At 44.0% G+C, this 25,294-nt stretch overlaps 1 protein-coding gene across 1 annotated transcript in view; it reads left to right on the plus strand.

The window, feature by feature from the left end:
* The window catches only part of TEK (TEK receptor tyrosine kinase), a 52,021-nt gene that overhangs the window by 7,960 nt on the left and 18,767 nt on the right, over positions 1–25,294 (plus strand). The window contains exons 2-11 of the mRNA XM_081844834.1: positions 6,681–6,992; positions 9,961–10,071; positions 10,516–10,668; positions 11,887–12,018; positions 15,351–15,491; positions 17,158–17,289; positions 18,332–18,486; positions 19,120–19,270; positions 20,962–21,117; positions 23,568–23,702. Coding sequence (XP_081700960.1) covers positions 6,681–6,992; positions 9,961–10,071; positions 10,516–10,668; positions 11,887–12,018; positions 15,351–15,491; positions 17,158–17,289; positions 18,332–18,486; positions 19,120–19,270; positions 20,962–21,117; positions 23,568–23,702 — 1,578 coding nt within the window. The remainder of the gene's footprint in view (positions 1–6,680; positions 6,993–9,960; positions 10,072–10,515; positions 10,669–11,886; positions 12,019–15,350; positions 15,492–17,157; positions 17,290–18,331; positions 18,487–19,119; positions 19,271–20,961; positions 21,118–23,567; positions 23,703–25,294) is intronic.

Raw genomic sequence — 25,294 nt, forward strand, 5'->3', positions numbered from 1 at the left:
ATCATTTTCATAATATTCTCTCTCAAGGCATTACATGCCATGAATTTCATACCGTTTCCCGTTTCAAATTGGTTAATCTTAAAGGTGTCACACAAAACTGTTAACACTGGACTCCCAAAATGGGAAATGATTATTCCCCTCCCCTAAACATTCCTGTATCGAAATTGGTTTTGCTTGTAACTTACTTAAAACCTTGATTGTTACCCTAAGTGGTGATACATTACAAAAACCAAACCTTTGACTGGACTTAACTGTCCAGGGGTCCTTTACCTTTACCTTTTTACCTCCTGACAGCACCACTTAAGGTATAGGTTGATTCATTGCTATTTTTCTAGAAAAAGAGGTGCCGGAACCAGTGGCGTCGCCTTGGGAAGGCCAGAGGGGCAGTGGCCAAGGGTATATTTGTAGGGGCATATTTTACTCTTTGCTGCCCTGCCAGTCCCATGCCACTTTGCAATGACGCAGGGCTGGCTGAGGAGGCGCATGCCTGTTGCAACCTTCTCCCACAGCTTTTCAGCATCACAAGGCAGCATGAGTTTGCCCTTTGGGTGCATGTGAGTTGTGCTCACCAAGGCCTGAGGGCGGAAAGGGGCGCAGCGCGGCCCCACTTGGTGGGGGCGGCTGGCGGCAGTGTTGGCTGGGCAAGGGCTCCATTCACCCTCCACACTCTGAGCCCTGCCCCCCGGATACGCGCATCCCCCTGGGCGCATGGTAGGTGCCCATAATGCCCATGATGCCACTGGGCAAAACTCACTACGATCACCTTCTTTGTTCTCTTATAATGGCAACGGTGCCCACCTGAGTGGTGACGGAAATGCGTTCAGGTGAGTTCCAGGTAAAAAGAAGGCCCGACTGGTCGCTTCAGTGGACAGCAACCATATGAGAATAATAATACTCCAATTTTCTGGATTATGGATTGGCTATATTATCTACATATTGACAAAGCGGCAGAAGAATACCTTTTTCAGATTGGCTCAGACAACTGTATCTGTTGGGGTTTTTTGAATATTCACTGAGGGGGTTCTCAACCAGCCCATGCAAGAGTTTCTTTTCAAGTAATAATAATAATAGTAATAATAATATAATTTATTATTTCTACCCCGCTCATCTGGCTGGGTTTCCCCAGCCACTCTGGGCGGCTTCCAACAGAAGATACATTGAAACATCACTCATTAAAAACTTCCCTAAACAGGGCTGCCTTCAGGCGTCTTCTAAATGTCATGTAGTTGTTTATTTTTTTGACATCTGATGGGAGGGCGTTCCACAGGGTGGGGGCCACTACCGAGAAGGCCCTCTGCATGGTTCCCTGTAACTTCACTTCTTGCAGTGAGAGAACCACCAGAAGGCCCTTGGCACTGAACCTCAGTGTCTGGGCAAAACGATGGGGGTGGAGATGCTCCTTCAGATATACTGGACCGGGGCCATTTAAAGGTCAGCACCAACACTTTGAATTATGCTCAGAAATGTACTGGGAGCCAGTGTAGGTCCTTCCGGACCGGAGTTATGTGGTCACGGCGGCCACTCCCAGTCACCAGTCTAGCTGCCGCATTCTGGATTAGTTGTAGTTTCCGGGTCACCTTCAAAGGTAGCCCCACGTAGAGCATATTGCAATAGTCCAAGCGGGAGATAACCAGAGTATGCACACCTCTGGTAAGAGAGTCCGCAGGCAGGTAGGGTCTCATCCTGCGTACCAGATGGAGCTGGTAGGTAGACAGCTGCCCTGGACACAAAATGGACCTGTGCCTCCATGGACAGCTGTGACTCCAAAATGACTCCCAGGCTGCGCACCTGGTACTTCAGGGGCACAGTTGCCCCATTCAGGACCAGGGAGTCCTGAATCTCACTAGTTACTCAGTTACTCCAGTGCCTTAATTCTGGTGCTACAGCAAAAATGCCTAGTAGGTCTCCCTACACAACAATTCAAGTGTATTTTACATGGAAAAGTTAATGTGAATTATTGTCTTGCATTGATTTTATATGCATGCCCAGATTGGGAGTATCATGCCCAAGTTCAAACAACTGTATCCATGAAAATAGGGGTGGGGGGCCTGTGACCCTCCATATGTTGGACTACATGCCCCATCAGTCCCAGCCGGCATGGCCTGTGGTTTGGAATGATGGGATTTGTAGTGCAACAACATTTACTTGAACATGAACTGATGCTTCAAAAAGTGACCGAAACCCTCCCCTCTCAGTGACACCCGTGAGACTTAGGCAAGTCACTTTTAGATAAAGTAATGCGTAACAATCATTCTCTAATTTTATGAGGTACAAAGTAAAGCCACGTCGATTTCCAATAACAATTTCCAGTACACAAAAGTACCTAAAAGCCTAGAAAGCAAAACAATACCAAGAGAGGAAAAATATAGCATGCAAAAGGAACTAAGAGCAAAAGGAAATGCTGTTTGCAACTTTGCTCTACTTTGCAAAATCAAGAGGCTACACAAGAGGCGAGCTAAATAGGGAACTGTTTCAATGGGGGAAAATAATAATTTAAAAGCCCTGTGTTATCTCTCTTGGAAAGTACACGGTGAGTTGTAATCTGTTCCGCCTTCCATACGAAGCTGATAGGGAGGAAATGTGCAGTTAGAAAGGAAACTTAATGATTATTCTGTGAAAACATGTCAACAGTTTCTTAGGCAGCATGATTGAGTTCCATAATTTTATTTTGTGAGTTGCACGTGCGCGCGCGCACACACACACAAATATATTTTTTTTCTGGCTGGGATATTTTCTGAACTTAAGCTATTTTCACACTGGAAGCAAATTGGTGAACATATGGGCAATGCTCTCCATTATTAATAGGGAATACTGCTTGACCAAGCATTGGCAGTTTGTCCCTGGTATTCAAATAGAGGGGCATAGGCATGGTTCTCTCATTTGGTCTCCAGCATTACCTGCCGACAAAGTGAACTGGTGTGTGAATCAATCGGCCAGGTTTTCTGTGACCGAATGCCTCAGCTCTGCCAATCCCAAATACGGTACTTCCTAGGAAGTGAGCAGAACATGTGGGCATACTGAGACAGAAACGGAGTCAGCAATCTCTTTGGGTGGGGGACATCGTCGTGTGTTCTGGAACTCGAAGACAAAAAGAGTGGCAAATTATACTTCGAGAAGCAAGTGGTTTTCATATAGCGCCACAATATGCATGGAACATGGAACCTCAACAAGGGGATCAAGGTCAAAGTGCTAAAACTGGATAATGGCCTTGAATCTAGGTATTCAGTGAACTGGGTTTACAAGGACAAGATATATATATATATATATATATATATATATATATATATAGTGTGTGTGTGTGTGTGTGTGTGTGCACGCGCGCCTCATAAAAAGGGACATGGGTGGCGCTGTGGTCTAAACCACTGAGCCTCTTGGGCTTGCTGACTGGAAGGTTGGCAGTTTGAATTCCCACAACGGAGTGAGCTCCCATTGCCCTGTCTCAGCTCCAGCCAACCTAGCAGTTCGAAAGCACACCAGTGCAAGTAAATAAATAGGTACCACTGTGGCAAGAAGGTAAACAGCATTTCCATGCGCTCTGGTTTCCATCACGGAGTCCCATTACGCCAGAAGCAATTTAGTCCTGCTGGCCACATGACCCGGAAAGCTGTCTATTGACAAACGCTGGCTCCCTCGGCCTGAAAGCGAGATGAGCGTCACAACCCCATAGTCACCTTTGACTGGACTTAACCGCCCAGGGGTCCTTTAATATAATAATAATAATAATAATTTATTATTTATACCCCGCCCATCTGGCTGAGTTTCCCCAGCCACTCTGGGCGGCTCCCAATCAAGTATTAAAAACAATACAGTGTTAAATGTTAAAAAACTTCCCTGAACAGGCTGCCTTCAGATGTCTTTTAAAGATAGGATAACTACTTATTTCCTTCACATCTGAAGGGAGGGTGTTCCGCAGGGTGGGCGCCACTACCGAGAAGGCCCTCTGTCTGGTTCCCTGTAACTTTACCTCTCGCAAGGAAGGAACCGCCAGAAGGCCCTCGGCGCTGGATCTCAGTGTCCGGGCTGAACGATGGGGGTGGAGACGCTCATTCAGGTATACTGGGCTGAGACCGTTTAGGGCTTTAAACGTCAGCACCAAGACTTTGAATTGTGCTCAGAAACGTACTGGGAGCCAATGCAGATCTCTCAGAACCGGTGTTATGTGGTCCCGCCTTTACCTTTACCTTGTACCTCATAAAATTGTTTCATCTGGTAAGATGTGTAGCTGTGGCATGATCTCAAGTGTGATTCCAGTATTATTATCAAGCTGCGGTGCAGACCCTCTGAGTGTCCTTTTCCAGGCACAGGCCCAGGTTTACAGAAGCCACCCGTGTTTCTGATTTGATACCAGGATGTCACGCTTTTCCTTAGGATGTCCCTATTTTCATCAGAGAAATGTTGGAGGATACGGAGGTGGTTGGACTCTTTCATTCAAATCCTTATTCCTCAAGTGGCAAGTTGTCTTCATAGAGAGGTGAAAGGACAGAAAGAACGGCTGGTATCAAAAGTCTGTTTGAAGGAGACACAGAGGAAATTCAGCATTTTGGAGACAGTTGTCTCCTAGCTCTCCCTGTGGGTTTGTTCTGAATTCAGGTTGTTTTGCTCCACGTTCCTGATAAAATCCCAACGCGCAAAACATATGGGATAAATGAATGAGTAGGACACCAAGTGACATGTCTGAGATTGCTAGCTGGCTGAAGTGAAATAAAGGTATTAAAGCAAGACTGCTGCCTTGCAAGCCCCCTAAAATGATGGTATCTTTCCCATGGGCATTAGAGTGGCATTGAGCATTTAAAGTTGCAAGCTTTTTAAGAGTGTGGAGTCTGGAGCAGGAGAGATACACACAATGCACTTCAGTGCTCTCAGGTCAACATATTTTAATGAAGTGCGTTAAAACAGCTGCCTGCTAAACAGCTGTGTCATGTGCACAAATATATACAGTCGTACCGGTTTGCAAACGTTCTTTGCAAACTGAATATCTGACGTGGCTTCCACAGCTTCCAACTGGCTGCAGGAGCTTCCTGCATCCACTCGGAAGCCGTGCCTTGGTTTCTGAACATTTCGGAAGTCGAACGGACTTCCGGAACAGATTCCATTCGACTTCCGAGGTACCACTGTATTTCAGCTTTAGCTTTTTGCAGCATGGCTATACAATGATTGGGAAAGTTTCAACTCTTGAAGGTTTTTTTGCCTGGGATGCACATTAACCCTGTAAGAAAGGAAGGAAATGTTTTATTGCAGGCTGGAATATGGTTACATTAACGAGGTGTTAACTGTGCTTGCAACGAACTGTAGGGTTCATTTTAGAGGCTCAGTGAGAGCCAGGGCGCTCCTCACATCGTTGCAGCTTGACTTATCCCTGGGTGGCGGGGAAAGCCAGCTGGCAATTTGGCACACAGGAACTCCCCAGCTTTAGCCAAATGCAGCAGGAGCCAGGGAGTTCCCCAAATCGTTGCCACTCATCCGAGGGCAGGGAAGAAGAGAGGGAAGCAGCGGGACTAGCCGATTGGAAGGTCGGCAGTTTGAATCCCTGTGACAGAGTGAGCTCCTGTGGCTCTGTCTCTGAACCTAGCAGTTCGAAAGCACACCAGTGCAAGTAGATAAATAGGTACCGTTGCAGTGGGAAGGTAAATGGCATTTCCGTGCACTCTGGTTTCCATCACGGAGTCCCATTGCATCAGAAGTGTTTTAGTCCTGCTGGCCACATGACCTGGAAAGCTGTCTGTGGACAAATGCTGGCTCCCTCCGCCTGAAAGCGAGATGAGCACCACAACCCCATAGTTGTCTTTGGCTGGACTTAACCGTCCAGGGGTCCTTTACCTTTTTTACCTTTCAGATGCCACAGGGGCAAATATATTGAATCTTCCCCTTTCATTTGCTAATCCATCCTGAATTTGCCCCATTGCTAGTAAATAGTAGGAATAAACCAGCAGCAAAGAAGACTTTAAGAGACATGACTTCAATAAAAGAAGTATTTCCATTAACTTATGATGAGAGGCATTTCTTTAAGCGATCATTTCTCTAGAAAGCATTAATATATTAATTGACTATGCATGTTCTTTTCCGAAGGCTTTCTTTGTCCATTAGGTAATGCATAGCTATCTGTTCAAAGAGTGTGATTGTGACAATCTCATTGGGAGTGGCCAGTATAAGTGTGTTTCAATGTGCTCCAGTGGAAAAACGCTGATACATAAATGTGCCCTGCTGCCTTTGATAGAGAGCCAAAGTGCACATGTTAAAAACCTATAGTAAGCTCTGGCTTTATTCATGTTCTGCATCTTAGCGCATTACTTCTATAACTCAGGAAACTCTTTGAAAACTTGACCACACTTAGTAGGCCTATGGAGGGTCCACTGTGCATACGCAGAGTGCAGCTGACTCTAAACATAAAGGTGAAACCAAAGAGTAATCACATACTTTACTACTACCAGTGCATTCAAAATCACATATTAGCTGGAAGCACACTTGACATACCTTGCTGGAGCAGAGCAGGATCTCTCCAGAAACAACCTCAATTAACACAGACATTGCAGCAGAAGCCGGCTCTGCACAGTGCTGATTGGCAAGTACCTGTGATGTTCTCAAGAAAGTTTCGCCAGAACTGGAGCTGTTTGGCAGCTTGGTTAGAGAACGGACGGTGCTTTGAAAATTAATAACAGCCAACTTTCCCCTTTCTTTGCCAGGTAATGTGGAAGGAGCATTTGACTTGATACTGATCAATTCCCTCCCTACCGTGGCTGATTCAGAGACATCGCTGACCTGCATCACCTCGAGATGGCGTTCTCGGGACTCGATCACCATTGGGAGAGACTATGAGGCCTTGATGGGCCAGCACCCGTACCCCCTGGCCGTGGCTGAAGACGAGGCGAGAGGGGCAGCAAAGAAAGTGGTATGGCCAAGGGAAAAATCCGGCGAAAGCATTGGAGCGTATTTCTGTGAAGGAAAATTCAAAGAGAAAGCGATGAGGGTACATACGATGAAGATGCAACAAACAGGTACCTTATGCATTTGCAAAAAAAGGTGTGTCATGCTTGAAAATAGACTCTAAATAGATAACAGTAGTTATCCACAGGCAAATATTAATTCTAAGTAGGATAAGTTGCTTCTCGTGGTACTTTTGAAGAGTACCAGTTTAGCTTTGGGATGGGAATGGTGCATTTTATCAAGGGCTAGAGGCCTAGCCTTGACTGCTAGCCCATAGCTCAGTTGGTTAGATCATGGTGCTGGTAACACCAAGGCCGCAGGTTTGATTCCCATTTGGGGCACCTGCATATTCCTGCAAGCTTATTTCCCTGAATTTGCATATTCAGATTTGCTGGACCCAGTCAGAAACAGTGCTGGAGCATCTAACAGTCTGAACAAAGAGGCATAGACCTAGGCTCTCCTCTAAAACAGAGAGACCAAGACTTTGAACTTTAAATTTGTAGTGGAGAGACTGAGAGACAGGGAAGGATGTACCCTCCAACATTTCTCCAATGAAAATAGGGACATCCTAAGGAAAAGTGGGACCTTCCTGGAGCAAATCAGATGGATAATACACAGTCCTCCTCTACTCAGAAATTAGTTCAATTGAGTCAAATGGGGCTTACTCCCAGGTAAGTGTCAAAAGAATTGCAGCCTGGGTATTGGAAGACCAGACAAATCTTTAGACCGAGTCATCCCTAGACATTAAATTATAGGAGCTAGCAAATGGAAATGGATGTGATCAACACGAGCTCATCAAAGGTCTATGATAAATTAAAAGTGTTGAAGTAGAAGAGTTCTGAAACTTCCTGGAACCCTTGACAAAACTAAGTAGCTGGAAACCCTTTTCAGTTGTTGGAGTATTATGAAAAGCTTTGTTTCTGTGCTCCTTTGAAAGTTTTGTGCATGTTTCGGCATGGACTGCATACTACGTTAATTATATATATTTTTTCAAAAGGACACCAGCCCATCCTCCAGATTTTTTATCAGAGCAGACAAAGCTTTCCTTGTTAATTTTCTTGAAACAGACAAGGAATTGTGTGTGTAGCTGAATGTCTTAATGTTTAGGACCAGAATAGAACCTCAGAATGATCTCGCTCTTCTAGCCTGAAAAAGACATTTTGCCATGTGTTCCAGGGGCCATTTGTCACACATCTGTTTTCTCCCCAGTAGAGTCTTCTGTGTTATATGTCCTTCCCATGGCCGTTCAGCAAAACTATATATAAATTAATGGTACTTTGGAAGTGACATGTCGTTGATTTGATTTAGCCCCATCATGTCAGCCAAAACCAGGCCAGCTTATCCCAAGTTTGCAAAGTGTGGAAAGTCCTATTCGGGCGCTCCCATGATGAGGAACAAGGAGATCCACACCCTTTGTCATCTGCTCTGCAAGAGGCTGGGATCACATTGGTAGCGAGGAGCACTGAATATTTCTGCAGGTTCCTCGCACGATGGTTCCAAACATCTGCCTTCAGCTCGTTGATGAGCAAATCTGATAATAAAAAAGAAAATCACAAACTGATTGTCAGGGGACTGCCATCGGAACAGGGAAGGGAAGCAGAGGAGCAGTTGGGTTACAGGGAACCTCCGAAAATCTTGCGAAGCAGTTCCTCTTCCTGTGGTGGGGAAAGCCCCACCTCCAGTGGGGAAGAGGGGAAGGGACCAGAGGATGCTGCTGGGAGCCTCAGCACCGCTCCTGGTCAAGCTGGCCAGGAGGGAAGCACGCCTCTTCCATCACCCACCCTGTGCAGAGATGTAAAACGCAAAGAAGGAAGGAAAAGGCTGGGGGTGACTAAGCTCTTATGTTGGGGGAGGACACGGAAACTACCACTCCCAGATTCTGCTAGCGACTGAGGCAGACATGAACTTGTGGTTCTGCACTGTAAATAGTTTTGCACCAAAATAAAACCTGTAAAAAACAGGTTGGAGTCCTGACTGGTTACTTGCGAGCAACCACCATTGCCATCTGACACTGATGAAGAAACGTGTAGACTTAAGACTGGGAGAACAGAAAACTGGGAGAGACCAGAATTGACACCTGTGCCCATCCCTAGTTGGTGGTAACGGAAAAAGGCATCTTTGCCCATTATCCCATAGAACAGCTGCTACTCAGAGTGGATAACAATTCATGTCCCTCCACTAACAGCAGGTGCGTTTGAAATATATGGAGGCAGCAAAGAAACTGCTTCTGAAACAAGCAGGGGTGTTTTGGGACCACCGTTTCAAGGCAAGGGGAGTAGTAATGGTTGGGAAAGCCAACTGCAGCGAAACTTCATTCTGCGCGGAAGTGCTTGTGTATATACCTCAAGGAACCTTTGTATCCTTGGCCAAGATGCTAATCGACATGTGATGCAAACAGCCCTCTGCTCCAAAGCCCAGTTATTGTTCCTCTCTGAATAGTGAGTTCCAGGCCATTTGTAAACTAATGAATTAACTCAAATATAGGCCACGAGCTAAAAATACGTTGGAACAGAGCCCATTAAAGAAGGTGGATTCCTTTCCAGTCCAACAATACTGTGAACCCAAGAGTTCGCAGATAAACTAAACAACACCTACAAAAGGACTAGGGCTTTGGGGTGGCTGCATTGGTGGGTGGGACTCAAGGAAGCCAAAAAGAAACATGTTTTATTCCAAAGTATTTTTTTTGTGTTAAAAAAACTAACTAACTCCAAACAGCCTTCATAGATGAACCCTGCAAGGCTGGCTTGTGGAATCATTTGCAACAAACTTGTTTATCTTTTCTGCTGATCATTGCCAAAGTATTCATTGTTGTTATGCTTCGGCCCCCTGCCCCCCTTTCTGGAGGGTTTATATGAGTTTCCAAAAGAGAGAGCAAGCTATGAATTGAGTTGCCCCATCTTTTCACGTTTAGATTGCTCCCCCAGTATATCACATTTCCATCTTCTGTTCTGAAGGACTAGCAAAGAAGTAAAGTTTATTTGAGCGAATCCACATTTCATTCAAACCTCCCCCCCCCCCACCTTTATTTTTTCATTTTAGCTACCTTTCTTCCAGTGGCTTTAACCATTACCACAAACCGCGGAGAACCTGTCGACATTCCCTTCATCAGAAAGGTTGTTAAGGAAGAAGATGCAGTTATCTATAAAAATGGTATCTATGACCCTTTTTTCTGCTTTTATGGTTAACACGTGAGCACCTGTGTTGATATGACTATGGCTATGATCTGAGAAGACTCCTAGGTGGCCTCTTATTAAAGGTTCTTTAGGTGTCATCAGGTGTGGGGAAGGAGCAAGCGAACTGAAAATGATGAATTATGAGTGCCCACCTCACACATCATAGGCATGTGTTAGAAAGGAGAGGCACTCCTTTGCTGGAGAAGTATCTGAAATGTGCCTCTTATCTCTCTTGATATCTTGATTGTTGCTAGTTGAATGTGTGCACTTGAAAAGTTTATCTTATGGGAAGTCTCCTGTTTGAGGTATGAGGCACCCTGAAGTCCTTCAGAGAGTCCTCACTCCTTTAACCTGGCAAGCCCTTTTCCTCCATCGATCTTCTCGTCAGTTATGTTTTTATGGGCTCTTCTCTCCACTGCAGGTTCTTTCATATCTTCTGTCCTCAGGCACGAAGTCCCAGAAGTGCTAAATGTGTTCTTGCAGAATGACCAGACTCAAGATTCAGCGGTGTACTCTGTCAGATACATAGGAGGAAGCCATTTCACGTCAGCTTATACTAGGCTGATAGTAAGAAGTAAGATTTGATCCGCTTCTTCTTAAGTTAAAACTACAGAAAGAAACCCTTGGAATTGTGCACACAGAGGGCCTTCTTGGTAGTGGCGCCTGCCCTGTGGAACGCCCTCCCATCAGATGTCAAGGAAATAAACAACTACCTGACTTTTAGAAGACATCTGAAAACAACCCTGTTTAGGGAAGTTTTTAATGTTTGATGTTTTATCTTATTATTATTATTATTATTCTGTTGGGAGCTGCCCAGAGTGGCTGGGGAAACTGAGCCAGATAGGCAGAGAATAAATTATTATTATTATTATTATACAAAGAGTTGGATCAGGACTTAGTCGTGCTTAGAGCAGACCCACTGAAATTAACGGGGCTGACATTTAGCTACGAGTAAAGTTATGTGTTTATTTATTTAATTCAACATTTAAACTTCCCTTCATCTGATCCAAATCCCAGGGCGATTTGGTTAAATACTAGTTAAAACACAGCAAGGTAGAAACAATGAAGTGACAACCCAGAATTTAAAGGGAAAGGGGGAATAAAAGCTAGCATAGCTGATTCTCCAGCTGCTGCTATAGCTTTTGTAATAATGGTAGTAGGTTTCTTAGATGGAGAGCTGGAGGAGTGTAGAACTGGTACGCTGCCAGGTGAGGGAAATGGGGTACAGGTGGGTCCGATTTTGTAACTTGTGTGGCAAAGGAGCAAGTGATGGTTTGCAGAAAAAAGCTGAAATGTCAAAGTTCTCTTTTTATTTTTACCGAAACCGTGTAGCAGGGGAGGCCCAACTGATAGTTAGAATACAACAAGGCCAAGTTTAAATGGACAGGAAAAACCATGCTTGCTGGTTTGTTCTCTCATGTGTTCTTTCAATTTGTATGCCATTCCCACCCCCCAAAATAGAGCCAAAGTCACACATGTTTAGGGGGGGGAAACACAGCTATAAACAGTTCCGAAGGAAATGTACGTGTAAGGAACTGTTCTTTCTGAATGCTTAATCAATATTTAAAAACAAACAGCAGAACACAACGGGGTTGATCTCCGAACACCATAAATTTAAAACACATTTAAAAGCACTCCTAGCAGAGGAGGAAACAGAGCAGCGCTGGGTGGTGCTGTAGAAGCTTTTACATGAGACACCTGTTAAAAAAATCACAAACACGCACAGAGCGCTGTATTTGGCTCAGGATCTCTGTATTATTTCCCTCACTGACTCTTATACTTTTCCACGAAGGGTGTCCATCTCAAAAATGGGGACTTGACTGTAGCTCTCACTGCCCAGAGTGCAAGAACAACGGCATCTGCCATGAAGATACTGGGGAGTGCATTTGCCCCCCTGGATTCATGGGGAAAACGTGCGAAAAGGGTAAGAGATGTCAAAACATTCAAAAATGAAAGCATACGCTGCAGATAAAATCTTCCTTTCTTAAAAGTACAGTGACACCTTGGTTCTCAAGCTTAATCCGTTCCGGAAGTCTGTTCCAAAGCCGAAGCATTCCAAAACCAAGGCGCGCTTTCCCATAGAAAGTAATGCAAAATGGATTAATCCGTTCCAGACTTTTAAAAAACAACCCCTAAAACAGCAATTTAACAAGAATTTTACTATCTATACGAGACCATTGAGCCATGAAATGAAAGCAATAAACAATGTACTGCAGTCAGACAATCAATCCATTAGTAGCTGAACTGGCTTCCACACAGTTACAAAAACAAAACAAAAAGAGCCACAAAAACACAAAATAAATAGCAAAAACAAACAGGCCTCAGTGTAATACTCAAAACAGAAGTGTGGCACTCAAAACGGAGTGCGTTCTGCTTCCAAAAGAGTTTGCAAACCGGAACACTTACTTCCGGGTTTGCAGTGTTTGGGTTCCAAGTTCTTTGAGTACCAAGGCATTTGAGAATCAAGGGACCACTGTACAATACATTTTTTCCAACAGGTAGAACGTTAACCTTCAGCCATTCCAAATGGTCATGACCAGGCATAGGCAAACTCGGCCCTCCAGATGTTTTGGCCTACAACTCCCATCAACTCCCATCATTCCTAGCTAACAGGACCAGTGGTCAGGGATGATGGGAATTGTAGTCCCAAAACATCTGGAGCGCCGAGTTTGCCTACGCCTGGTCATGCCCCTGCTTGACAAAGTGTTCATTATGGAAATTACTGAGTTCATTCATGCATTTCATTCATGCATTCGCCTGGTTTGCGCGTCATGGTAAACCGTAAACTGTCCTTACCGTGAAGCAGCAGTGAGCTGGTTCATGCTGCTCAGTTGAATCTGCCCCTCTCCTACCTGTGGTGCACAGTCAGGGCCGGCCCACCCATGAGGCAAGGTGAGGCAAGTGCCTCAGGCAGCAGGGTTCAAGGGGCAGCAGATCCAGCCTCTGAGGAATGCATTGCCTGCTGCTATGGTATATGCCTTGGAGGCCAGATTGGCTGCCTCATTGGCCGCCATGACGGCTCTACAGTGGCCTCTTGACAAATCTGAGGCGCTGCTGCCTCCCGCCATTTTGTACCCAATGTAGATCCTTATTCCTGCTTTGTTCGTGATGTAGATCTTTGTTCCACCCTTGTTCATGATGTAGATCTCAACTTGTCCTCTCTTCTCTGGTTGGGGAGGGAAGCGGGCACCATTTTGGTGTTCGTCTCAGGTGCCAAAATGTATTGAACTGGCTCTGTGAACTATGAAGAAACAAGCCAGTTAGCCCAGAGATGGAAGCAAGACCAAGTTCCCGCCAGAGAGGAATGGCAGACCAAACTGATGGGATTTGCGGAGATGGCGAAAATGACTGGGAAAATCAGAAACCAGGAAGACCAGAATTTCAATAAAGAATGGGGGGGGGGGATGGATTTATAACTTGCCTTGGAGACCACTGTAAACAGTGAATCACACTTGTAACGTAACAAGAACTAGGGGTATATGGGTGTGGCGATCACACAGGGTCCCCAGACGTTTGACGGTCTATTGATCCCTGTGCCACCACTGTGATTGCCTCTTCGCTGCCACCAACCCGTTTCTCTCGGGTACACACGGAGTCCAGACAGTTGTTAACATTAACAAATAATCAAGTTTATTTTTAAGCATGAACAAGTTTATGGTTTCAGTTAATTTGTCTTGTCAGTTTCTTAATCTTAGTTCCTTTACTGTCCTATACGTTCCTAACAACTTTAAACTGATTATTCCAACTATCTAGCCGACTCCACCTAAGAGTTCCTCTCACTCTCTCACAACACAACTCGACCAACCCACAGACTTATCCTCCCTCTTCCTTCTCCAACTCCCAACTCTCAACTGACTTTCACACCACTCCCCCTCTAACCCTAACTCCTCCTATCGGTTTCCACTGGCCAATCACATCACACTCATTTTAACCCTTTCCTTATGACCCACCTAGGAGGCAAATGCCACAATGGGATCCTTAAAAATTGGAGCGGCTTAAAATATGCAGCGGAAAAGGACTAGCAATGGAACCCATGGAGGGGTGGGAGAAAGTCCAGAGATTCGGATGAATCTGTGTATACTTACTTTTTTATTATTCATGATGTTGAATGTAAATTTTAATTTGTAAAATCAAATAAAAATTATGAGTGCTGGCTTGCCCCACATACCTTCAGGTGAAGAGTCCCTAGTCTTTATTCAAAGCATACCTGGTGTGGCGATGGTGGGAATTTAAACCTTGGACTCCCCTCTGGGTACCAATATGGATTGAGGATTCAACACCTGCAATATATATATATATATATATATATATATATATATATATATATATATATATATATCAGTTCCAACATACAACATATCTTCTCATCTTATACAATGTTTTAGACTTCCGTCAACACCTCTGATGATTTTCCGTTCTTTATCACTTATTCTGCATTTCTTAATTTCTATATTGCATTTAATTGTCCTTAACTAATAATTCTTTTCATAGTCTTTCTTGTAATATTTCAAATAATCCACCTTACAAAACTTATTGCAGTCCTACTATCTTGATCTGTTCATCAGAATTACTTTTCAAATAGTTCATATATTTACTCCAGTCCTCTAAGAATCTCTGATCCCACAGGTTTCGAATCCTTCCTGTTAATTTATCTAGTTCTGCATAGTCCATCAACTTCATCCTCCATTCTTCTTTCGTTGGTAAATCTTCTTGCTTCCATTTTTGTGCCAATAATATTCTTGCTGCTGTCATTGCATACAACAATAACTTACAATCCTGTCTGTTAATATCATCTCCTACAATTCCAAGTAAAAATACTTCTGGTTTCTTAATAAATGTATATTTAAACATCTTTTTTATCTCATTATATATCATTTCCCAGAAGCTTTTCACTTTTTTACATTCCCACCACATGGGATAAAAAGTTCCTTCCTTATCTTTACATTTCCAACATTTATTACTTCTTTTATACATTTTAACTAATTTTATAGGGGTGATATACCACCTATGCATCATTTTCATGGGGAGAAGCCACTCTCAGCTTTCTGGAATGGATTCATGCCTAGAGCTAAACCTGCATGTGCATTTAGGCTTTGAGAATACTTGGTCTTTCGTAAGGTTTTTAGTTAACTTTATTAATATATCCCATTTTTGTTACGTTTATAACCCATAAATATATTTAAGGTGTTTGATATTTTTTGCAGAGTCGTAAGAGGGATACTTCATTGGTCTGACACTTTTCTTCTCCTTTTACAGCTTGTGGAGAAAACAAATTTGGCAAGGCTTGCCAAGAGAGCTGTAAAGAAAAGTCAGGTTGCAAATCTTTTATGTTTTGCCTGCCTGACCCATACGGCTGTTCATGTGCCTCAGGGTGGAACGGACTGCAGTGTGATGAAGGTAAAATCATATACATACTTTTATACTGGTGATATGTGAAGGTGTTGTGGGGAGGGCAGTGGGAGGGACAAAAACTCACTGAAAAGCAGACTGTGGACCAGATTGCTAGGTTTGTTTGTTTTTTAATCCACTCCCTATTCATTCATATAAATTATTTGTATCCATCTACTGCAGTATTAGGGACGCGGGTGGCACTATGGGTTAAACCACAGAGCCTAGGACTTGCCGATCAGAAGGTTGGCAGTTCGAATCCCCGCGACGGGGTGAGCTCCTGTTGCTCGTTCCCTGCTCCTGCCAACCTAGCAGATGTCAAAGTGCAAGTAGATAAATAGGTACCACTCCGGCGGGAAGGTAAACGGCATTTCCATGGGCTGCTCTGGTTCGCCAGAAGCGGCTTAGTCATGCTGACCACATGACCCGGAAGCTGTACGCCGGCTCCCTCGGCCAATAAAGCGAGATGAGCACCGCAACCCCAGAGTCAGTCATGACTGGACCTAATGGTCAGGGGTCCCTTTACCTTTACCTTTTACTGCAGTATTATCTAAACAGTGTTGGGTGATTTGAGTGAGCATCTTAGATGAAACTCACATGAGTGCTTTTACAAATGTAAAGCAGCTTTCTTCAGGCACACATGCACAGTCGAGTTGCCATATCTGTGGACTGGGTGGACTGTGAGAAGGGTTTGGCACGGGTACTTGCAAGGGCAAGGTGCAAATTTCATAGTTTCTCAAAGAGTGGTGGCCTACAAACCCACATTTGCAAGAGCACTGTAAGAAAGACTCTTTATTCCAGCTGAGACACACAGAAATAACGTAAAGCTAAAGGACCCCTGGACGGTTAAATCTAGTTGACTATGGGTTACGATACGATAATCTTTATTGTCATTGTCCCATACAGAACAAAAAATTTGAAAATCTACATCAGACATTCAGAAACCAACAAGCCTGCTGTCCCAGCTATCTCAGCCTAGTTAGCCCCCTAAAATCTCTGATACCCCATCATTAAATACAATACACTCCCATAGAGACTACTTTACACTGCGTTTAAAACCAAAATCACATTTGAATAGAAACTGTTTCTCAGGCGGCTAGTCCTCGTCTTTATAACCCTGTACCTTCTTCCAGAAGGCAGAAGCTGAAAGAGATCATTTCCAGGGTCTGCACTATCCTGTACTATCTCTGCAGCTTTCTTACGGCACCTGGAAGCATAGATATGATCCAATGCGCTCATCTCGCTTTCAGGCTGAGGGAGCTGGTGTTTGTCCACAGACAGCTTTCCGGGTCATGTGGCCAGCAGAACTAAACTGCTTCTGGTGCAACAGGATGGAAGCCAGTGCGCACAGTAACACCATTTACCTTCCCGCCGCAACAGTACCTATTTATCTACTTGCACTGGCATGCTTTCGAACTGCTAGGTTGGCAGGAGCTGGGACAGAGCAACGGGAGCTCACCCGTCGCGGGGATTCGAACCACCGATCTTCTGATCAGCAAGCAAGAGGCTCAGTGGTTTAGACCACAGCGCCACCCGCGTCCCCAGTACACACAGAAATGCTCAAAGCAGATAACTCTTAACAAGCTGAAGCAGTCACCTGATTCATGAAATCCAGAATGATCCTTTTATCTGATGCCACACGGTTAACTCTTATTCCGCCTGTGTGTTCTTGCAGGGTGTAAGCCCGGTTTTTATGGGCCCGACTGCAAAGTCAAGTGCAACGGCTGCAGCAACCGGGGAACGTGCGACAGTTTTAAGGGCTGCATCTGCCACGTGGGTTGGCACGGTCTGGAATGTGAAAAAGAAGGTAAAGCAAAGGTAACACTGTAGTGCAACAAAAGTCTTTTGTGCTTCGTACGAAGGTTGTTATCTCTCTCTCTTTTTGCCAAGACTTGCTTGCCATAGCTCAGTGGCAGAGAACATGCTAATAGTCTCCAGCATTTCTCCGATGAAAATAGGGATGTCCTACACTAGTCTATTATTATTATTATTATTATTATTAATACCACACCCATCTGACTGGGTTGCCCCAGCCACTCTGGACAGCTTCCAACATACATAGTAAAAGGGACCCCTAACCATTAGGTCCAGTCGTGACCGACTCTGGGGTTGCGGCGCTCATCTCGCTTATATTGGCCGAGGGAGCCGGCGTACAGCTTCTGGGTCATGTGGCCAGCATGACTAAGCCGCTTCTGGCGAACCAGAGCAGTGCACAGAAACGCCATTTACCTTCCTGCCGGAGCGGTACCCATTTATCTACTTGCTCTTTGACGTGCTTTCGAACTGCTAGGTTGGCAGGAGCAGGGACAGAGCAATGGGAGTTTACCCCGTCGCGGGGATTCAAACTGCTGACCTTCTGATCGGCAAGTCCTAGGCTCTGTGGTTTAACCCACAATGCCACCCGCGTCCCTTCTCCAACGTATATAAAAACATAATAAAACATTTTTTAAAATCTTCCCTATACAGGGTTGCCTTCAGATGTCTTCTAAAGGTTGTATTTCCTTGGCTTGTGGGTTGCATAACTCCATGCCCTCCAACATTTCTCTGATGAAAATAGGGACATCCTAAGGAAAAGTAGGATACTCTGAGATCAAATCAGAAACTTGGATGGCTTCTGTAAATCTGGGACTGTCCCTGGAAAATAGGGACACTTGGAGGGTCTGCTATCATAAGTTAATTAATCCAATTAAACCTCTCAACCCTGGTTTCTTAGCTTCCTGGTTGCAAATAGGATAGTGTGTTTTTCCCCAAACTGAGCCAGGGATACCAGGCCAGATCCCTTCTATTTCTGGCAAGAATGAACAACCTACATAGCATGCTGTAAATTCTTTTATCTCCCTCACACACAGGTGCAGCAGATGAATCACCTGAGATAAAGAACTTGCCTGCTGCTGTGGAGCTCAATGCCGGTTCAGAGTTCAGATCTAGCTGTATAGCTACCGGCAAGCCACTTCCTACAAAAGAAGAAATTAAACTGATAAAAAAAGATGGGACGGTCCTTAAGGTGAGTTGCTGATCAGTTCCCTCTTTTAAGTGTGCAGGAGCTGTATTATTATTATTATTATTATTATTATTATTATTATTATTATTATTTATTAGTGTACTGCCCCATACCCATAGATCTTAGGATGGTTCACAACATAAAATTACTATATAAAAAAACACAAATTACATAATAAAAATTAAAGCTCATCCTGCACTTTTAATAACGGCATGGAAGAGAGGATTTCAGCAGATGTGACTATTAAAAGTGTGGTAGTCCTATCCTGCAGCACAGTGATTCCTCAGATACTGTGACCAAATAAACAAGATATCCTTTTAAGTGCGTTACTAAGCCCTCAGCTGATATGCAACATTCAAGGGCTCCATTTGTTTTTGAATGACACTTCCCACCCCACCCCAAAAATATAGAATAAAGCCCATTTGAACAGCCTCAAAATTCACCTAAATGAAATTTCTAGGTGAATTTTTGGAGTAACCTGCTTGGTCAAAATATCTAAGAAATGTCAAGGAAGGCAAAAAAGGAGGGAGGGGGAAAAAGAGAAAAAAGAGGTGTCAGTAAATCCAGTGAACTGTTGTGAGTGAGGTCTGCACATGTTTAATTTAAATAATTTGTTTCTATTGTTTGCTGTTTTAGCCTAAACAAGTGGCAAATAGAAACCAGTCAGAAGTTACAGAAGCCACATTTCATGTTGAAAAAGTCCAGCCTTCTGATTCTGGAACGTGGGTCTACATTGTTGAGACAGTGGCGGGCATGGTGGAACAACCTTTCCAAGTCACAGTTAAAGGTAAGTGATAACCGTCTGACTTCAGACTTGACTACACCAAAATATCTCACCCAAATCAGTGCGGCCTAAGTATGCACTTAAATGATGTTGATTGCAATAAAAAGGTAAAGGTAAAGAACCCCTGACAGTTAAGTCCAGTCGTGAACAACTCTGGGGTTGCAGTGCTCATCTCGCTTTAGTGGCCGAGGGAGCCGGCGTACAGCTTCCGGGTCAAGTAGCCAGCATGACTAAGCCACTTCTGGCGAAACCAGAGCAGTGTACAGAAATGCCATTTACCTTCCCTACTTGCACTTTGAGGACTAAACTGCTTCTGGTGCAACAGGACACTGTGATGGAAGCCAGTGCGCACAGTAACACCATTTACCTTCCTGCTGGAGCAGTACCTATTGATCTACTTGCACTTTGACATGCTTTCAAACTGCTAGGTTGGCAGGAGCTGGGACCGAACAACAGGAGCTCACCCCGTTGCGGGGATTCGAACCACCAACCTTCCGATTGGCAAGCCCTAGTCTCAGTGGTTTAGACCACAGCGCCACTCACGTCCCATCATTGATTGCAATAGGCACACATTAATTAATGGATTGGTAAATCTTTGTTGATATTCAGCGGTGATGCACCCTTACGAGTCAGGTGTAGTTCCTCTGAGGGCAAGCCATTAGTTTTGCTGAAATGTTGATTTGAAGTAGAAAATGCCCTCAAAGAGGAGGAGGGAATTTCCCCCAGAATCCAGTCTGGTAAACAGTATATGACTTTGGTGCTTGGTTTCCCATACTAATGAGAATGCCCAGAAGCAGAGGCCTCTGGAAATAATTTCAGTTGTCAAGGAAACCAAAGAACTGAGAAAGCAGTCAGCTAAATCTGACAGATGTAAATGCCCACAGATCTTAAAGGCCCTTTGAGTCTTGCCTGCATAACAGGAGGACAAAATGAGTCACTGGCAAAGAAGATCAACAACAGTCACCCAACGTTGACTTGAGTACAGTTTTGGGTTAGAGAAGAACAGTAGCTTTCGACCAAACAACATGGAGAGCATTGCTGTCAGGGAGTCCAATCAACTGTAGGGACACTTGATTTTCTTTGGAAAGAAAAATGGAATGAGTATGAGAAAGGGAATGGGGAGACAGAGGGAGGAGAACCTTGCCTGAAAAGGAAGATGGGCAATCAATTCAGCCATGATGTCCAATGGGAAGTAAATGACTTAGCTGTGGTGGCATTAGTCACGTGACCAAAATCGAGCACACCCTAAAATGCATCGCCAAACCTGGTGCTTGAAACCAGAGAGGCCTCTTATCCGTGGTGGCTGATGTCTGTTGGGTGTAAGGCAGGAGGTCAACAGTAGGTGGAGACAGAGCCAAAGAGAGGCAGAGCCAACTATAGACCAGTCTCCACTGCTCTCTAATGTCACCCGTTTCAAGAGCTGTTTCATAAGTTACCATTTCTGATGGGGAAACTAATCACTCTGTCTTGCAATGTATGAATAACAGGTTTCTGTAGATTCCATACTAGGGGCTCACATTCTGAAAGGATGTATCAGGACAAAATGACATGAGGATTACTCCCTACAAGGCAGAGCAGCAGAATAAATATAATAATCGTATTCCTCCATTGCATGCCTCCTGATAATTCAGGAGACAGAAAAAAAGCTTCATTACTATTTTTGATGTTGTTAAATAATTCATCTTCTTGACCAGTTCTTCCCATGCCTCAAAAAGCTCCAACACTGGTAGAAAGAGGACATAATTTTCTCCTCATTGATACAAATGCTGATATATATAGCGGGGATGGACCGATTGTCTCAACGCAGCTTCTCTACAAAACCGCCAAATTTCAGTGGAAGACCTTGGAAGGTAAGAGTTTATCACAAGAGTTTCTGCTTCTTCATATAGGCCACATGTAGGTGCTACCATCGTTTTATTTCCCCCCAAACGATCTGGACACTTTGGTCAGTAGCTTCTGATCATCATGGCTGCTTGCTACTTCCAGGATCCTGTCTTCAGCCACCAGTTGTGGGGGGACAAAAACTGGAAAGGGGGTTAGGGCACTCATTTCCTGTTTGTGAGCTTGTGACCACTGAAGACAAGACACTGATCCATCAAAGTTCTTCTTACAGTTCCATGAGGGAGAATTTTAGCAGAGGTTCTTCAGCCCCTCACCAGCTTACAATTCCCAGGATTCTTTTTTTTTAAATATTTATTAAAGTTTTCAAAAATGATACAAAAAAGAAAAGCAACAAAAATATAAAAATACAAAAACATGAAAATAGAGAAATAAAAACAATTTAAAAACACGTACAATTTCCATTCACTTATTTTCTTTTAACTTATTTTCCCGACCTCCTCACACCTCCCTTTCTTATATTCCAATTCATATTATTTATTCAGCAAATCCTCACCATTAATTCTTTAACTTATTTCAAAACCTTATTTTCCATATCTCTTAGCATTACAGCTGGAAACCATTTACTTTCTTTCCAACATCATTCTAACATTCCTTAATTTTACAATATTTCTGCAAATAGTCTTTAAACTTCTTCCAATCTTCTTCTGCCGATTCTTTTCCCTGGTCTCGGATTCTGCCAGTCATTTCTGCCAGTCCCCTATAATCGATCATCTTCATCTGCCATTCTTCCAGAGTGGGTAAATCTTGTGTCTTCCAATATTTTGCAATCAGTATTCTTGCTGCTGTTGTAGCATACATAAAAAAAGTTCTGTCCTTCTTTAACACCAATTGGCCAACCATGCCCAGGAGAAAGGCCTCTGGTTTCTTCAAGAAGGTATATTTAAATACCTTTTTCATTTCATTATAAATCATTTCCCAGAAAGCCTTAATCCCAGGATTCTTTAGGTCTACCTAAACGGCCTCGGTCCAGTATACCTGAAGGAGCGTCTCCACCTCCATCGTTCTGCCCGGACACTGAGGTCCAGTGCCGAGGGCCTTCTGGCGGTTCCCTCACTGTGAGAAGCCAAGTTACAGGGAACCAGGCAGAGGGCCTTCTCGGTAGTGGCACCCGCCCTGTGGAATGCCCTCCCATCAGATGTCAAAGAGAAAAATAACTACCAAACTTTTAGAAGACATCTGAAGGCAGCCCTGTTTAGGGAAGCTTTTAATGTTTAATAGGTTATTGTATTTTAGTGTTTTGTTGGAAGCTGCCCAGAGTGGCTGGGGAAACCCAGACAGATGAGCAGGGTACAAATTATTTATTATTATTATTATTATTATTATTATTATTATTATTATTATTATTATTACTTGAAAAGAAACTCTTGCATGGGCTGGTTGAGAACCCCCTCAGTGAATATTCAAATCCCCCCAACAGTGGCACCCACCTTGTGGAACGCCTCCCATCAGATGTTAAGGAAATAAACAACTACCTGACATTAAGAAGGCATCTGAAGGCAGCCCTGTTCAAGGAAGTTTTTAATGTGTGACATTTTAAATTTTATTGTATCTTTAATATTTGTTGGAAGCCGCCCAGAGTGGCTGGGGTAACCCAGCCAGATGGGCAGGGTATAAATAATAAATTATTATTATTATTATTATTATTATTATTATTATTATTATTATTATTATTATTATTATACCACTGATACGGGCTTTGCAGTGTTAAAATGCTGATGCAGTTAACCCTGGTTTGGGTGGTGGGCCAATGGTTAGCATCACATGTCGGTATACTGTTTGTGTTTAGCAGAGTGCTCGCACTTGATGCGCCGCCTTGCCTTGGTTGAGGTTGCATTGGGGCCGCGCCACATGACCCCGCTGTGTGCGCATGCCCTGCAGCATGCGTGCATGACGTCAGTATGCCTCCTCCTCCCCCTCCTCCTCCTCCCCCTCCGTATTATATCTTTATTCATCACAATACATCAAAAACGGTCTCAACACGGTTACAATTAAAGCACAAAACTTGTATTGAATCCCACAAAGGCGCTGCTTGTGGTGTGTCCCCAGTCCTACCTCTGGCAAATAGGTTTCTACATTGTTCCCCAAAGCATTAAAATCTTTAAAATGCAGAGTCCAAGCAGAAAAGTCCCGATAATACTTTACTGAGCAACCTAGTTGAGAAGAAACGAGCAAAGAGGTTTTGTCTTTCTTAGATCAAGTCCTGTACGTAGCAGGGAGACATATGACCAAACATACAGAGGAAAACTCCCTCAAAACTACACAGCCAACCAGAACACATGCGCCTCAGTAAACATCACGCAACCTTTGAGCAAAAGAAGTATGTTTGTTTACAACTGTATCTTCCCTTATCACTTAGCAGTGCGTGTAATTCTGTTGTTGTTCCTCCTTTCAAATGCAGTCACTGAAAGGATCTGGAAGTTAAGCGATCTGGAACCCAAAACAGAATATTCCTTCTGTGTCCGGCTGACTCGCAGAGGAGAAAAGGGCGTTGGGCATCCTGGGCCAGAGGCCAGTTTCACTACAGCTGCTGTTGGTATGCAGGTCTTCAGACCATTTTCATAAAGGGGATGCTCAATATCTTACAACTGTCTTCCTACCTGTGGCTACATTGTGTGCATGTACAGTGGTTCCTTGGTTCCCAAACGGCTCAGTTGTTGAACAAATCGGCTTCCAAATTCCGCAAACCCAGAAGTGAGTGTTCCGGTTTGCGAACGTTTTTTGGAAGCCGAACGTCCACAGTGGCTTCAAATTGAGTGCAGGAAGCTCCTGCAGCCAATCGGAAGCCGCACCTTGGTTTTTGAACCATTCTGGGAGTCGAACGGACTTCCGGAACGGATTCTGTTCGAGAACCAAGGTACCACTGTATAGCCAGGTGCTTTTTTTTCAGTCAGAGCTCACTGGAACTCAGCTCTGGCACCTCTCGGGTGGGCGCAACTGCTATTCTGAGAGAACAAGGGAGAAAGCTCATGGTGAGCTCTGGCACCCCTTTTTCTAGAAAAATAGCACTGTGCATAGCCATTTGCATGTGGAAAAGGTATTTACCTAAAAGCGATAAATTGAGCATGCTGGTGTGTGCTTTTAAAGTAAAAATAACAATAATTTGAATTAGAGCCATTAAAGAGTACATTGTATACAATCTCACGCTTTGTTACTGTGCCCTAGTGGCACATCATGCTAAGTCAAACTGGTTTTGACCTTAAAAGCCTTAAACGGCTCAGGACCACAAAACCTCAAGAACCGCCTCTTTCCATATGAACCTACCCGGACCCTGAGATCATCTTCCGAGGCCCTCCTTCGTGTGCCTCCTCCTCAAGAGGTCCAGAGGGTGGCAACTCGAGAGCAGAGCCTTCTCTGCAGTGGCTCCCCATCTGTGGGATGCTCTCCCCAGGGTGCCTTCACTATACACCTTTAGGCGCCAGGCAAAAACGTTCCTTTTTAACTAGTCCTTTGGTTGATCTTACTGACATCCAATACCCTTTTAGAATGTGGCCCCTTTTGGAGGTTTTTTATTGGGTTGTTGTTTTTAATTTGATTTTATATATTGTGATCTTATTTGTGAACCATCCTGAGACCTCCAGGTATAGGATGGTGTATAAATTCTAATGATGATGATAATAATAATAATAATAATAATAATAATAATAATAATAATAATAAATAAATAAATAAATAACAAACATACATCCAGGTGTGCAAGCTCCTGGGGAGGAGATTGTGATAATTTTGCACCTCCTTATCACTTTGCAGCTGTACAAAGCTGACCCATGGCTTGGCTTAGAGTGTCATCCAAAACAAGCTTGTGGTTGAGTATTATCCAGGCATTATTTCCTTGACATATGAAGGGAGGGCATTCCACAGGGCAGGCACCACCACCAAGAAGGCCCTCTGCCTGATTCCCTGTAGCTTCACTTCTCGCAGGGAGGGAACCACCAAAAGGCCCTCAGAGCTTGGACCTCAGTGTCTGGGATGGACAATGGGGGCGGAGACACTCCTTCAGGTATACTGGGCCGAGGCCGGGTAGTGGTGGGTAATGGTGGTTATCTTAAATAAAAATAAATATCCATGATAGCTCAATGGGCTCTCAGAGGCTAAACGCTAGGGACACAGAGGAGGCCCTCCGCACCT

This window comes from Podarcis erhardii (assembly GCF_964252035.2).
Source record: "Podarcis erhardii genome assembly, chromosome: 17".
In the NCBI taxonomy this organism is placed as follows: domain Eukaryota; kingdom Metazoa; phylum Chordata; class Lepidosauria; order Squamata; family Lacertidae; genus Podarcis; species Podarcis erhardii.